A 16,356-nucleotide genomic window follows, 5' to 3' on the forward strand; every position below is an offset into this window, starting at 1 on the left:
AAGTCTACCACTATGAATTGTCAGGGCCAGTGGTTTGAATGTTGAAAGGGGAGGAAAGAACTGTATCCATTTCACAGCTGGTCCATTTTAAAGATGGATTTACAGTATCAGTTTCTTGAGATCGGGGCCGTCTTGTAATCATTATGACTTATAAACATTAGAATCATCTGTTTTGCCTTCAAAACTGCTTTAATTCTCCATAGCATAGATTCAACAAGGTGCTGGAAACATTACAGCATGTACAGTAACAACCTCACACCGACCTGTATAGATGAAAGGTTCCATAGTATACAATGAACTAAATGTCACATTTAAGAAAGCAGTTTAAGATGGTCTGAGTTTTGTGACATGACATGTTATCCTGCTGGAAACAGCCATCAGAATATGGGTTCACTATGATCATTGAGGGATGGGTGGTCTGTTGTCACTAATACTAAGGAATCAAAATGTGCCAAAAATATCCCTCATACTGTTATACCACTAACTCCAGCCTTAGCCCTTTATAGATGGTAGGACGTGTCCATACTTTCATGTCTTTTACACCAGATTCAGACCCTGTGATCAAAATGTGGCACTATAAATGGAGTCTTGTCAGAACAGGAAACACTTTTCCAATCTTCTATTGCCCAATTTGTGGGGGAGCGCATTTAAATTGTATTCTCATTTTCCTGCGCTTAGCTGGTAGGAATGGCGCCTGGTGTGGTTGGTGTAGCCCAGCTGTTTCAAGGTTTGTGCTGCTGTTTTTTTTATGTAATTCATTTAACCTTTATTTATATGGGTAGTCCCATTGAGACTCAATGTCAATGTCAGACATGCTTTTCTGCATACTCTGTTTGCAACAAGTGTTACTGTTGTCTTCCCATTAATCAAATCTTATCTGACCTCTCACCTCAACAAGATATTTTTGCCAAGAGAATTGCTGCCAGTTGGATATTTTCTCTTTTTCAGACCATTTTCTGTAAACCCTAGGTGGTTGTGTCATTGAATTCCAGTAAATCAGCAGTTCCTGTAATATTCCAACCAGTCATTCTGGCATCAAAAATATGCTACATTTAAAGTCACTTAAATCATCTTTCTCCCCCAACATTCTGCCCTTTACTGTGATAAGCTGACCTGGATGAATGAAGGTTCCATAGCACCATGTTTTGTCTTTATGTAATCTTTTAATAAAAGACATACTCGACTGTTCAAGCTATAATTTGCATGGAATCTTCTGACTGTATTCTGTGACAACGGTGCGTGGATAATATGTTGCTATAAATGAATCTGTGATTATCTTTATTGTCCGTCAAAAGCCAAGCAAACTACTGTTACCCTGTATCGTCATTGGAGACCTTTTATTAAGGCGAATTAAAAACCTACAAAGACCTACAAAGTTTGTGTAGCTCGATTTATTTCAGATTTCCACAATATGCTCAGTTTTTAATTCAGCAGATCATCGTACTCAAGTTTACATCCCTAAAACCACTATGTTGCTGCCATGTGATTGGATAAACATAGAAACTGATAGTAATGAAGTGCAAATACTTTCTTACTTTAAGCAGAATTTTCAGTAGCTATACTTGAATATTTGCTTTTTTCTCAACTTTTAACTTTTATTATCTACATTTTAACACAAATTTAGGTACTTTCTCAGTACTAATTTCTGTACTTACATTTTCATAACATGCTTATTGTCTTAGCTGTAAGTCAAATCAAACTGGTTTGGAGCTAAATGGAGGCAAAAATAAAACATGAAATGCAATTCCATTGGTGTATCCATTACTGCTAAATGCAAATGAAGCGATGAAAATGGCAAAGATTATATAATTCATGCATCATTGCACTATACTCTGAGGATAGACTGTGCCAGAATGATCTGGAACAATGAGGACTCACAGTATTTCAGCATCTAGGTAGCACTACAGAGAAAAAGCCAGTATAAAGAGAGTAACTTTTTTTTAAGTGGCAGGCAATTTCAAATGCAACATTTTGAAACGCTTAGCAAATTTAATCACACACGCAAATTGTATCCATGCAATTTGTCACATGTGTCTGCCAGCTAAAGGTACAGCTGCTGTATTTCTCAGGGAGAGAAAGGAATGTGAGATAGCTTTACTTAGAGATGGAGAAGGATGAAAGAAAGCAGGAGAGGAAGAAGAGAGATAGGGACTGCTCAGTGACATTTAATAAACTGGGATTATAAAGCTTGCTAAGAATGTCCTTATTTATCCGAGAATGTTATTGAATTCATGATGTGTTGCTGAAGTAAAATTTTATTTATTTATTTATTTCATATTGTGAAAAGTCCTGCAAAACAAACTGAACTATGCTATTTGGGTGACTGGCAGTGCTGCGACGTTTAAGACAGGATATAATGATTAATTTGCAAAATTTTGGTGAAGTTTACAGTAATGCACAATGTTCCACTGGTGCAAAGTGACTATGATGTTCATGGTCAATGTTAGGGTTACACTGAGTAGCAAATTAGCTATGATGACTGCACACCATCTACTTATAGGTTGTTAAATTTAGTTGGCTAACACAAAGAGCAGCAGCACAGCTCAGCTCCAACTCTGCTGGAGAGTTAGGATTCCCACATCTGCCAAATCCTACCTTAACTGTATAGGTGTAAGTCACCTATTTAAAATCTAGGTCCCAGCAAAGAGAGATTTAAAAAAAATCCCTTTGTTTCTCTTCCTGTGTTCTATGAAACAGATGTTCAAGATGAGTACATATGCTAGAATTATGATTTAAGTTTACAAAATAAAATTGCATAGCAGGCAGAGGGTGTCCTTCAAAGAGCTACTTTTTACTCAACTGGAGAATAAATTAAATAAACTAGAATAATAAGTATAATAAGTAAAGTATAATTAGAAGCATAAATTCCTCTTTTTCTGCTCTGTACAATGGGGTGGGATTCAGTTACATATAATACAATGCTGCTACAATATTCTGCTCACAATAATGACAATAACAGGGCAGGACATTTTTATACCATACCCCATATACAACAGTCATCTAAGATTTATCCAATATGTAAGAGAAAAAAATACCCTAAACGTGCATGAATTGTGTACTGTATTATTTATTGTCATTAAATTGGCACATAATTTAGTTAATTTGCTGTCTGATTTGTCTTATTCTGTGTTTCTTCTTCTCTTAGTTAGTTACTTTTTGTTTACTTTACCTCATTCATTTGATAATAGAGATAAGGAATAGTGACTCTGGTAAGTCAAATACTGAAAGACAACGTATCATAACAGAAACCTGTAGAAGATACTGCTGTATCATTATTTTTTCCGACACTTACTGAGCATGCATTCCATAATTGCTCCTCTTACGCTTTATCAAGTCATTTGATAAATGCTTCTTATTCTTCAATTTTATTTATTTCTTTTGCTCAGTAAAACATAAAGTTTTCTTAACAGTTTGATAAATACAGGCCTAGAGCAGTATTGCAAAATGGAGTCCATAAAGCTGTATTAGAGATTGCTGTGTTGTATACAAGAACCCTATTTATTTTCAGGATTAACTGTCTTACATCATACTGTTATGACAAAAAGCTTAACTAGGTCTGTAAAGATAAATGATACATGATAATTCACTACAGAGGCAGCAAGAGTTATGTTGGCTAATAAATGAGAAAGAGAACATGTAGCATGGAGGAAACAGAAGAAAATGTGCCTGTGGCCCAATTTCAAACAGACGCCTGGAGTCATGTTGTCTTCAGTCTGCCTTCGTGGTTCTGTATTCTGTTTATTCAGCTTGAGGCATTCTCTGACAGCTGTGCTGAAATGAGCTCTGTAAAGTTAGAAACAGACCTCTGAAGTTAAAAAAAAAGTAGTCTTACACAACCACCATTGTGACACTTCTTACACCATACAACCCCACAGGGAACTGCAGCCCGGTTTCAATCAGACATCACAGTGAATAGATGAATAGAAAAAACAAGGTGTTACTATGATCTGTACACAAACTGTAAATGCAGTATATGTCCAGACATTATAAACTGTCAAAGAACCCCCCCTCCCCCCAGAAGCCTTATCTATTTATAGGTTATTACACAGAGCGGGTTGAGATTCATAAGGGCATATGGAAGGCAGAAGGAGATTGTCAGCCACTGTCACTTACAGTAAATGAAACCTCTGCTACTCCTGTCCTCCAGAAAGTGCATCTGAAACACACTATTAACTTTCCCATTGCTGATGTCACTTTTTATTGCCCCTTGGTTTCAGGTTTTTCTGAGTTGGCAGGCTCTGCTGCACTCCTTTCCAAACCCAGATAGATGCTTGTGACAGAGCATAGAAATACAGCAATGATGGAGATATTATTCTGAGGATTTAATTTGCCAGAGTGGGTTGGGAAAGTGCACCCTCATGATGATTAATGCAAAAAACCCTGTGCTCTGCTTTAGGAAAACCGTCCACTGTCTAGCTTTTTGTCTATAAAATCTCTGAGATTTTATTAACACACATTTTTCAACCGTGTTTAGCCTGGAATTGAAAAGTAAGCTTAGTGCAGTTGTAAACCTGCCTGTGTGACATTTTAATCAGTTTTATATGTATATTTCTATATCTAACAGTTTGTTTCTGTGCCTGTCATATGGTGGATGTGACAGATGTTAAATCTGAGAGTGTTTGGTGAGAGGTTAATTACAAATCTGTATGCAGTATGTGGGAACTGGTTGTGAATTAAATTGGAAAATGCCTGCAGCTCATCTTCATCCAGCTGATATCCAATGTAGGTGAGTCTGAGTAATGAGATGGACCAGTTTGTGGGATGAAGACCATCAATTAATCATTTTTAGTTTCTTACAGAAAATATAGTTAGGGATGATTAATAGCAACTATTAATAAGATATTGTTAATGACCAGAGGTCTGCGACTCTACTGTGAGTGCTTAAACCAGCCATCAAGGGACTCGGTGTTGCTTTGCATGTGGCAGAGGGTAAAACGTGTGCTGCTTTTGTGCGGGGCATAATAGAGAGTGGCATTTGAACATACGCTTGCCGCATTGTGCACGCGTAATTAACATTGCATAATCTACCTGCTTACATAGCAACTTTTGTAATTAGAGTTATGATTGCAGCAGGATAATGACAGCGATTCTGCAGCCGATAATGACTGTTGTGCTCTTGGCAGTTGCTGCATTGTTTGTGTAGCAGACTTCTGACATATGGGACACAAAAGGACACAATAGCCAGGCTGACTGCTTTTGTTCAAACCCAGGCAGACCCAATCACTGCAGACAAATTGCGCTGTAAGTCGTCCAAATGATGCTGACCCTGGGAAAATGGTTCAGACACATAAGAACGGGCCCATAATGCGAAAACCTCGGCTACTTTAAGCTTGTGGACACTGAACCTGAGCACAGAACCTATAGCTCCCTGGTGCTCTCTGACTTCAATAATACTGTTTCACTGAGAGACATTTCTCACCGAGTAACAGCTTTTGCAATCTCCCAATCATGGTCTAAAGTCACTCAAAAGGAATAAAGTTAAGTTTGTATTAACTAAAGGCCTGTTTTATTGATATTAGAAAACAAATGTATGTTTTCTGTTTACAGAAAGAAGCACTTTGCCCAGCTTTTAAAAAAAACTCCACATGGAGTAATAGGACTAAATAGGATTGGATGTTTTTATGGTAATACTACTTCGAAAAAATCAAAGAACCACCCATCTGTATCCTGAAATAATGGAATTGTCCTTTAAAGAAATGGTGGAGCCTTTATTCAAATAAATTAAGAGTTGTCAAAGATGGCATCTTGATAGCAGGCACTTAGGCCTGTGGCGTCACTCGCTGTGCAGTCAGTGGGGACAGGTCCATAGTGCAGGCTAAGGACTAATCCATCATCACTAGTGAAGGGGCTGGGGGCCGTGCGCTTGGCTTCTCACTCCAGGAAATAATAAGCTTTTAATTTTTTAAAGATCACATTCATGAGAAGACAGGTCACTATAAGGAAGCCAAGTTACCAAGCTCATCTCCGGAGAGATACTGGAGTGGCTTCAGCTGTGATTTGAGTTTTATTTTTTCTTCTATCTGCATCAACTTCCCGGTTCTAGACAAAGAGATGCTTATTAAATTGGATCTGCTTATTGTCTAATTTTTCTATACCAGAATAAAAACCTCCATCTAGGCTAGTAGCTTCCACCATTAAAACAAATCCAAATGATCATTCACTACATGACATACAGTAGCAATGAACAGAAAGTGGGACAGTGAAGACGGGTCTCTCCCGGTGGAATGGATGGAGCATATGCTGTTATGTAAGTCAACTGCAGGGCGTCTTAATGACTGCAGATTTGTTTCTCGTCCCTGAATGTTGCCACTGTCTGCACTGTGGTTCCCACAGCAGTGTGGAAGATTGGTAGTAGGTCTTGGAGGAGCATGAGAGATATGATTTACACAAAGAAGGAAGGACAGGTCAGCCACGTGTCATCCACCCTCCCTACCGATCACTTTCCACCACCCAGGCAGGTTAATCCGTTTATTGTAATGAAGTGAAGGAGCATAATGTGAATGTGAGATCCTTAATCCAGTGTTGGCATTTTTATGAGAAAGGAGAAGACATGGTGACACAGAGAACGGAGTGCATGAGAGGCACAGGGACTATTCATCAAAATACAGTGCTGACATGGCACAGCATGATAAACCACACCTAATGAGATTTGCAGGTGTATGTACAGAAGCAGCAAATCCCCTTAATGGTATTGATGACCACTGCACATGTACTGTAAATGTATTCTTTTTTCACTCATTCATTGTAACCTGTTCCGATACAGTAGGTTTTATCAGTTTATGCACATTTCACCAAATCAGAAATGGACTGCTATGAACTGAAGCTCATTGTTCATTAAAGTGTGATTCCCATGCGCTTTTGTTTGGGTCGCTATTGTTGTACCAGTTACTGTACATATGATTCAAGTCTTTTATAGATATATATAGCACATGGCGCACTAATCCTTAACTCTGGAATCTGAATCTAAGAAAAAATGTAGTCAATGAATCGCTAAAGCAGTTTTTTTTATTATTGAGCAGGAAAAAGCACAGAACTTTTATAATATAAGATTTATTTAATACTTATAATACTGTTTGACCTACTCTCAAATCTGTTTGACCATTTCCAGGTGTGCCAAAATATTCAGAGAAAGTGATAAAAGAAAAGAAAATATGATTTCTTTAAATAGTGAGGAATACATTTCAGAAATAAATGACATCTACAGTCAATATTTCATGTAAAAAGGCATTTCTATCTATTTTATTTCTAACTGCTGAAGCTATAGTAGTCTGAGTTAACAAACCCTGTGGATATTTTTGTCCCAGTGGTGGGTAATTGTTATTGCTGTGTTCTAAAAAACAAACCTGCATGTGACTATCATCTTTCTGGTCCTGCAAGGCAAAGGAACACGGAAGAAACAAAGGTACCGATTTAATCCTAAAAATACCTTAATGTTGGAAAATATCCAGTTTTATTTGGCTAACTTTCAGCAATATTCCACTCACACTCAGCTAAGATGAGGCTGTGAAGGGCATCGGATGCATTTCAGAAGTAGGGTCAGTGGCAAATAGAAATACTCATTAATACTGGAGAGGCCAGGGTCTATAATGGAACTGCTAACCCTGTGGTTAAAGACTAAGAGCTTTCTGATCAAAGTCACCAAGATAATATTGCTTGTCAGTACTTGAAATTTTAGGTTCTCTTCAAACTGGGGACAAATTGTGACCAGATATTTAAAACAGCGTGAGCATATCAGCAGTGTTTGTTTGTAAGAAAGACGGTAAAGAAGCACGTCGGTAGAGTATTTAGCATTAAACTTTATTCTGGATAGAAAATAACAAGAAAACGTCAGATTTAAATATTAACTATTAAATTAAATACTCTACCTGAGTACTCAAAGTGCTTTATACAACATGCCATTCATACAAGCACTTTTTTCTGTGCTCAAATGCTTTCTATCTAACATTCACACAAAATCAGATGCCAATGAATGCACTAGTGTTAGTACTTTGCCCAAGGATACTTGACATACAGACTAGAGCAGCCAGAGATCGAACCATCAACCACAATGTTTTTGTGTTAATGTTTTTGTGCTTTATGTCATCTAATCTCTAAGAATGGATTAAATTATGGTAGTTGGCATAAAGTGATCCATGAGCTAAAAAAGTGTGGAATGGGGCATCTTTATGGTTAGTGACATTTCCCAAACTATATCACGTGATCAACAAGTGTTGAAGAGAAAATGCGAACAGAAAACTAATTTCTGCTTGTACACTCAAACCAGTACTTTACAAGAAGTCTTTGCAATTTAATCTTTCAAATAGTTATTGCAAAATGATACCATGCATTTATGTCACAGTTTAACTTTATGTTTTGCATTTATTGTATTTGTTTATGTCATACCAGTTGGGCTGATTCTTTGAAATCTTGAAGTCTTTCGGCTTTTTATTACACTATCTTTAAACATAAGCATAAAACTGATGCATTACAATAAACAAACATTGGCAAATAACTGCCTTTAGTAATTGTCAGCTTATTTGTCTGTTGTTATGCTGATTGCACTCGACAACGGCAGTTTCAGCCTTTTCAGCCAATACATCCCCAATGCTGTCCCTCGGTGCTTTTGCTTCCCAAGCTGCTTTACTGTTGGTTAGTGTGCAGTTAGTATCAGAAGTAGAAGATGAAAGAAAAAAAAGGATTAAGCAATGAAAAGTAGAAGTCCCAGTCAGAGGTAAAATGAAGTTCATTCTTATAACCAGAGGTCTCCACTTAGCTTTCCCGAAAGTTATTTGCCAGTCCTGTATTTAAACATTTCACCTGAGAATTTCCAGGTTCATGGATAGTTCACATGGGTTTTGTGTTTTCTTAATTCATCACGAAATACTTGCAAGTTGAGAAAAACATATGTCTTTGTTCCTTAATGTTCGATAATATTTCACCCACAGGTTGTGATTCCTGTTGAGTTGGCATTGCCTCGGTTTTGTAGGCCTACAGAAATCAATTTGTGGGCAGCGACTGTTCTGCTGATGGTTCCCGTCTTTTGTTGGAGTTGGTCACTGAGCCAGCAGCAATGCTGCTTGTCAGTGCCTGATTAATTGGCTTGAATCCATTCAGCAGTCATTGAGTCAGATAAAAAGAGACAATAAAGTCCTTTCATTCCTCCCGAACTGAATCTGTAGTGAACAAAGTCGAAGGCGCTGAAACAAGTCTAGCGAAACATGTGCATTCCCTTTGATGGAAGCAGGTTTAATAATGAGTCCTGAGCAATAGTCAATGATTGGACTGTGATGCATCCTTATGTGTGTTTGTAGTTTCCAGGAGGTAGGGCTCAAATAAATCTTCTTTTATCTCCAATTTGTCCATTCATCAATCAAATGGAACACTGTGATGAGTTGAATTATGAATCCAGCTCCCTACTTGATGGAGGGTTGAGGGGGTCCTCCCAATGCCATTCCCAAACCAAAGACCTCTGATGCTGACTTGTCACAGCCATCTCCTTACTGGTAATTGGGTATTTATCAGATTGCCTGCAAGAGGAAGATGCAGTGTTTATCTGACACAATTATCAACAATAATGGGGGATGCTAGCCTGCTAGTCTTCAAGGAAACTGTTAGTATGGTATGGATTCACATGGCCATGAGTAGTGAATGCAACAACTGGGACTTTATAAGACATTTAGGCAGGAAAATGATTGTCATATGGAAACAAATGTGCAAATACAACAAATAATTCTTAGAGTTTGCTGTGACACTGAAGGAATAAAGTAATGAAAACACATGTTGGTGCAACCCCAACGTTGAGATCTAACAGAGAGACTTTTCAGTGACTTATCTCATTCAAAAGCCAGGAAATAAAAGAGGTGCAAGACTAAATCGATGCAGCTGTGAGGAAAAGAATGACATAAAAGCTTCCATGATAAGTGGCAAATACATGGTCCATTTAGTGCGTTATTAAAAGACATGCAAGTCTGGAAGAATTAAGTAATATGAAACCAGAAAGTTTTCATAGCAGTGCCAAATTCACTGTCATTGCAACATATGTTGAATTCCACTGGTTGTTGTGGAATGGTAATGTAAATCATCATTATAAATGATCCAATGCTTGTAGAGACTCAGTCACTGCTGTGGTGCCTTGAAATATTTGATAAAGCATGTCCATCATGTTTTTGTTGAAGCATATCCAACTCAAGGAGTATGTCATGCCTGGAAAAAAGGCTGTAAAGAGAAAATCATACTGCCTCACAGCGCAGGGAGGGAAGTCTGAAAGACCAAGAAACGAAGCAGTCAAGGCTGCCTGGCCTGCTGGATGTAATCAAACAAGGGTGACTAGGTTGTTCCACAGATGGCTGATCTGGAGAATCCTCCGATTTATTTCCATGCCACAGACGGTCCTTGTCACTATGTGCAGGTGATTTCAGTAGGGCAGCATTCTCTCTCTCTCTCTCTCAGACACACACACACACCACTAAACTCTGACATCTTGGCTCCCGCGTCTGAAATCAATTTGACACCGACTTCTGTTGTGTTGTGAACAAAATAAGATGCTAGGTCAGAGTTTTGCAACAAGGAAAGTTGATTTGTAGCCTTCTTGGCATTGTTAGCAAGACTGAACTCTCTTCTGACAAAAAATTATGGAATGACACTGAATTACAACGTGAAGGAACTCATTAAAAGATTGTGAGTCATTTAGATGTGAGAGCTGCGTTGTGTATTATGATTCTTGAAAGTAAGAAGTAGGAAATTTTATGCATTACACAACTTTTTTTTTCTTTCCGGTTGGTATTTACATGTGTGAGAGAATTCCCAGCTATATAACCGATGTTTAACTGTTTGTTTTTAATCTGTTTTTTCAGTTTGACCTTAAGTGATGCCAGGACAGTGAGCATCATTATGCGTGGCACATGGTCAGGGGCCACGCCCCTCTTCATTATGGTCCTCCTCAGGCTGGCTTGGGGTCAAGAGGTTCCTTTAATCCCAGGTAAGACATGACATGTTTCTCAGCACGTGCTTGTCAGCTCATCAGTGATCAAGACTTCATGGTCTGCCTCCATCGTCATGGTTTGTCTGTGTCTGTCTGTCAGTCAACGGCTGTCTGACTTATTGTATGCTTGACACCGCTCTTGTAGCTTTAGTGACTTACTGTTGACATGGGACTTAAATCCTGAATCATTTGGAGCTAAGATAACTTTTTTTTTGCCAACTTTTTTTTGGCACAAAGTAATTTTCTTGGTGACATTTTTTACAACAAGTAAAAGCGTTTGCAGCTCTAAACCTCAAGTTATTTGCACAACTGTTCCTGATTCACTGAAAGGTACTTGTACCTGTGGAATATTTAGAAAAGTCCCTGATTTGCCAAACAACAAAATAAAGAAGTACACTACTTTGTAACGGCCCTCCGTGGCTTGAGCACACTAATATTCAGAAAATTTTAATTTTGCACTGCTATGAACTTACTTTTGCTTGTCAGTATGAAAATAACTTACACCTTACCCTCCTCTTCCCTCTTCTTGGGTTTGTAAAACAATACAATACAGAATGGAAGGGTTACAAAGACACAAAATACACAGAAACCTTAGATGGACAGTAAAACAGATATAGAGATTCTAAAGTTATGCCAGTAAGATGATCTTGTTTTAAACAATTTTTCTTGAACTTGTTTGGGAATTTGATGTACAAGTAAAGTACATGAAATAAAGCAGAGTCATAGGAATCATAGGAATTAAAGAAAAACCAGTTGTGGTGGGGGCTGCACATCCAGCCACCATTCAGTTATGTTCATTATATGTGTCCAAAGTATACTGTAGATGTTACTAACACTTTATCCTTCCGCTGATCATTATTATCAACTTCTTTAGGAGTCCTCTACATGTTTGATGACGTTATTTTGAAGATCCCTGACAACATATATGTACATATATTGAATACATGCACTATATGGACAAAAGTACTAGACCAGCAACATGTTACATTTGCAGGATCTTCTTGCATGGAAATGGATGCCATGAAGCTGCATGGTTGGAAAGCACATGAATTCAAGTATTAGGAGTTGTTTTTGTAGTGTATGCGATTTGGAGGTGAACTTTTTCAAGTCTTAGTTTTGACTGAGTAAGTGAATTACTCTGTAGTTTCTGATAAAAAGTTCAAGTTCACAAGGTCACCAAAGGATTTCACATCCTTTGAAAATTGCAAGTTATTAAAAATTGATTTTTTATTTTTTATTTCATTTTTTACAGTGGGAAATAGATTGAAATAACCCACAGATTGCTAAATGAATACTTCACTGGCTTCTGTCATCAATATCTGAAAGTTGGTCTGTTGACTTTTACAGATTTCTTTTCTTATCTGTCTATGAGATAAATAATCAAAATTGTTCCATGTCTTGTTTGCTTTAAGACTTTAAGATATGGTTGTTTTTACATGACTGATTTTCTAACCTGTGACATTTTACTGAAATGTCTCCCTGTTTGAGATAAGTGAACCACCCACACTATGTGCTTTTGTCACCGCAATTGACATTCATTTCAGTTCCACCATGCTGATTTCTCTTTTTTCCACCCAGCTCTCATCCAGCAAGACAACAGGCCCTTGCAGTCCTGCTTAGCAGAGCATTTCACATTCACTGCTTGCTGTTACCTTCTCATTCTGGCTACTCTGCTTCTTTCTATTGCCTTTCACCTCTCATTCATTTTCTTTAACCATGCGCACGCCACCACCTTCTTCTCTTTGTATTTTCTTTCACCAGCACTATCTAGGAAGCAATTTACTTGTCAAGCAGAGGGCAGTATGCAGCTCCCTGGTCTCCGATGTGATGGTGTCCGTGCGTGTGCGTGTGTGTGTATGAGGGATCGCTACCTTGGCAGAAATGCTTTCAATCACACTCTTGGAGCACGATCTCTGACTGGCAGCAGTAGGAGCTATATTAAGATTGAATCGAAACATTTTTGCTTAACAATCTGATGGCATCAGAGTGCTATACCAAGGGCTTTTACTTATCTCTATAGCTTATCACTGAAGAGATGCAAGGTGATACCCACAAGAATTCTAAGTGGCGGGTGAAGTATCTGTAAGTCAAAATTGTGTCAGGAACAAAGATATGAAAAAAGACATTCTTTCTTATGTAAGGCACCTGTTGTTTAGCTTCAGTGGCAATTCACCTTAACCTAAGATCTAAGTCATGGGTTGTACCTTCTGTACATGTGTCAGCAAAGGAAGGCAGCTCTCAGTAATGTCTAGATTTAGGAAAGCTGAATTCCACCAGGACCGTGTTTCTCAATGAGAGAGAAATGTCAAAGCGCCGCTTTATTTTTTTTTATCTTTACATACTTCATGACTGACAGTGCTATTATTTTCCTTGCTTTAATGTAAATATCAGCTGTTCCCGAAAGCAGTGACTCCCTGTTTCCTTTATTTAGGGCACTTTCATCATTTGGGTTTTCAGAGCTTCTTTGTTAACCATGTCTGATTCATGAGTAATGCACCATTATTATGTGTACTATCTAACTTTGGCGGAAAAAATAGGACACCATAAAAAAATTTTGTTTGCTCTAAAAGATTCTACAGCTAGTAATTTGCACTCAGTGACATTGTTCGGGGCCAGTGCAGGAAGAAGTACTCTTTGTAACACTGTGGATGGGGATATCATGGTGGTGGGTGTCAGTGTATCTCACGTTCCCAGATCTCGACTGTTTCAGACTGCATAGCTTGAACAGCTTGTTAGCATGATCTTCAGTCCTCCATCTGTGATCTGAGAGGCTGCATTCAGTTGGAGGACTGAGTATAGGGCACTCATGTTTTGAAAGTGTTCAAAGACCGATACAGTTAATGGATAAAGTTATTTTTTTAATGAAAAAAGTTACATTTGACTGGCATGCAACAGAAAGTTGACTTGTGTAAACATGCTGTAATCTTTACTGTACTGTAGCTGCCATCCACAGATGTTTCAACGAGCACAAATTCACACAAAGTTGTTGCTGAACATGATCTGGAGGGTTTTTTTGCATACGTTACAAATAATGAGCTTGTCTGTGTCTGGTGAAAGGGTTGGAGGATAATTTTAGTAACCTCACAGTTGGCCATTGCAAAATGTGTGATATAACCATACAAGCAAATATATTTGTGTCAAATATGGCTTCAGACATTGATGTAGGTTTTTTTCTTTTATTATTTAATATTACCTACAGAATACAATTTTAACGGTACAGCTTTGACATGTTAAAGGCCAAATCCATTTCCAGGGTATCTTATATATCAACTGAATAAAGTTACAGTTTTGGTTGATCAGGCAACCATATGGCGTAAAATTTTGTACAGGCCAGGGTTTGAATCTAGTGTAGTCCATTTACTGCAGATACAGATACAGGCTTTTCTCTGTTTTATCGGCAGTTTGACTTTAAATTTCTTCTTTATATTGATTTTTTAACATTGTACTGTAGCAAACATTCAATATATAGTATGTGTGGCTCTGCATGTCCCATAAAGGAGAATTGTCTTTTCTTCATACAGCGGTTTTTGGTGAATCTGCTCTTTGATGTGATTCTCTAGACAAATGAAATCCATAACAAACGATATTACATCTGTTACACTCAAAGTGCAACAGATACTGATTCAATTTACTCATCCATTGTGTGACTAGAAACAAACTTTCCTGCAGAGACCTTCTATTTTTTCTTAAAACATTCAGGTTTCCAATGCTTTTCTATTAAAAAATTGAAACACTAAGCAAAGTTCATGGTTAAACTGCGCCACCACATAGTGTGAGTGCTTTCTGTCAGGTGAGAGAGCCAGACCCTGTGGTGTATTGTGGGTCCCACTCTTTCCCTTTACATTCAATATTCAGCTTGCACACCACCCCGAGGGTGATTAAATATGTGGTTAATACAGCACCATGAGAGTACTGAATTACACAGGAGCCATGCTGACCTTTTTAAATTACAGAACCAATTGTGCGAGACGGCAGAGGAAGTTTATAACAGGTACTGCCAAGATGAAGCCTGGAGGAGAATGGATCTGCTGCCACTGTCCTGCTGACGCTCTCCTTATTAGTGTTCTGCGCTATAAGCACCCTATTTGACACTCATTCTTTCCTTCCTTTCTCTCACTCTGGATCTCATTTGACTGCAGTTTTTGGTCGTTTTGTTTCTGTATCTTGTTTACTGTTAGAGCATCCGCGTAGATGAGCTGAAACAGCTGTCCTGCATACACAAACTAATTTGACATTTCATTTCACCGTTGATGAGACATGTATCACTCTTGACGCACAGAGTAGCCTCACTCCATAAATCTTGATCACTGGCCTTTTTCTCTGATGCATCCTAGTCAGCATATTGGCTTTGCAGATATTTGAAGGTCATTTCTGATGTCTGATTTAATTTGAGGCTAACGCCAAAAAAATGAAGCCGCCAGTTTCAGCATCAGTCACGTGACTTCTTGGAGTCACAGCCATTTTTTCAGGGATGACTGTGTTCATCTTCAATCCCCATCAAAAGAATTCTAAACCTGACTGGCAGCGATACAACACTCTGCTTGGCAAAGGGCAGGAAAAGCTTTTTAGCAATGAAAAAGTCAGAATAAAATACCCAGACATTAAAAACCAGGTCTGTTTCTCTCCTAGCCAAGTTTCAAGAGTAATTCCTGATTGCTTTTCACAGCACTTTGCAAAATGCTCAGTAATTGTATTTAGATGAAAAATCCTCGTTTCACCACCACTGTTTCATTTTTCTTTCTCAAGAGAGAGTATGGCGTTATTGGAGGAAGAGGAAGGATTGAACGCTTGACATTTAATATAATGAAATTCTTGTGATAGAATGTTTTTTAAAACAATACAGTTTAGTGACACTATTCATTCCATTAAGACATATTAAAAAGCTTTGTCAAAGACACCAGTGCTCTTTTTTCCCTCTGAACTCTGTCCATACTGATTTCAGCGAACCGATCCCAGTCTTGTCATCTGAAATTGTGGTGCTGTGGCCGTGCGTTATTTTCCTTTGCACTTTCTATCCCATGTTTTTTTTTGTCTTTAGTGCATTCACATTCATGTGTTTTTAATCTGTTGCAACATTAAGAATGATACATGGCAATAATTGTGTTCAGAAAAACAAAGTCTTTGCTTTTATGCTTCCCGGGGAGTAAAAATTGAACCAAATGTATCTGATGTTATTATTGATTGTCTTATTGAGAGGATTTAAAATCATATATTGTTGACGGAGGGTTTTTTTTTTCTGTTTTTCATGTAAATATGCCTTTTTTTTTTGCACTTCTGTGTAAGAGCCTCCAGTGTTCCATTAGGAAATGGCGGCAATCTGTCTGCCATCTTTCTTTTTGCAAAACAGCATTTTCGGTCACAGATAACCATATTGTTGGGAGCATCTGACACATTTC

General features: G+C 38.0%; 1 protein-coding gene across 4 annotated transcripts in view; it reads left to right on the forward strand.

Moving 5' to 3' along the window:
• The window catches only part of robo1 (roundabout, axon guidance receptor, homolog 1 (Drosophila)), a 225,071-nt gene that overhangs the window by 13,795 nt on the left and 194,920 nt on the right, over positions 1 to 16,356 (forward strand). For all 4 annotated transcript variants that reach the window (XM_076873331.1, XM_076873327.1, XM_076873328.1 and 1 more), the window contains exon 2: positions 10,833 to 10,957. In XM_076873331.1, coding sequence (XP_076729446.1) covers positions 10,870 to 10,957 — 88 coding nt within the window. In that variant the 5' untranslated portion in view covers positions 10,833 to 10,869. The remainder of the gene's footprint in view (positions 1 to 10,832; positions 10,958 to 16,356) is intronic.

Source organism: Maylandia zebra, linkage group LG14, assembly GCF_041146795.1.
Source record: "Maylandia zebra isolate NMK-2024a linkage group LG14, Mzebra_GT3a, whole genome shotgun sequence".
Lineage (NCBI taxonomy): Eukaryota > Metazoa > Chordata > Actinopteri > Cichliformes > Cichlidae > Maylandia > Maylandia zebra.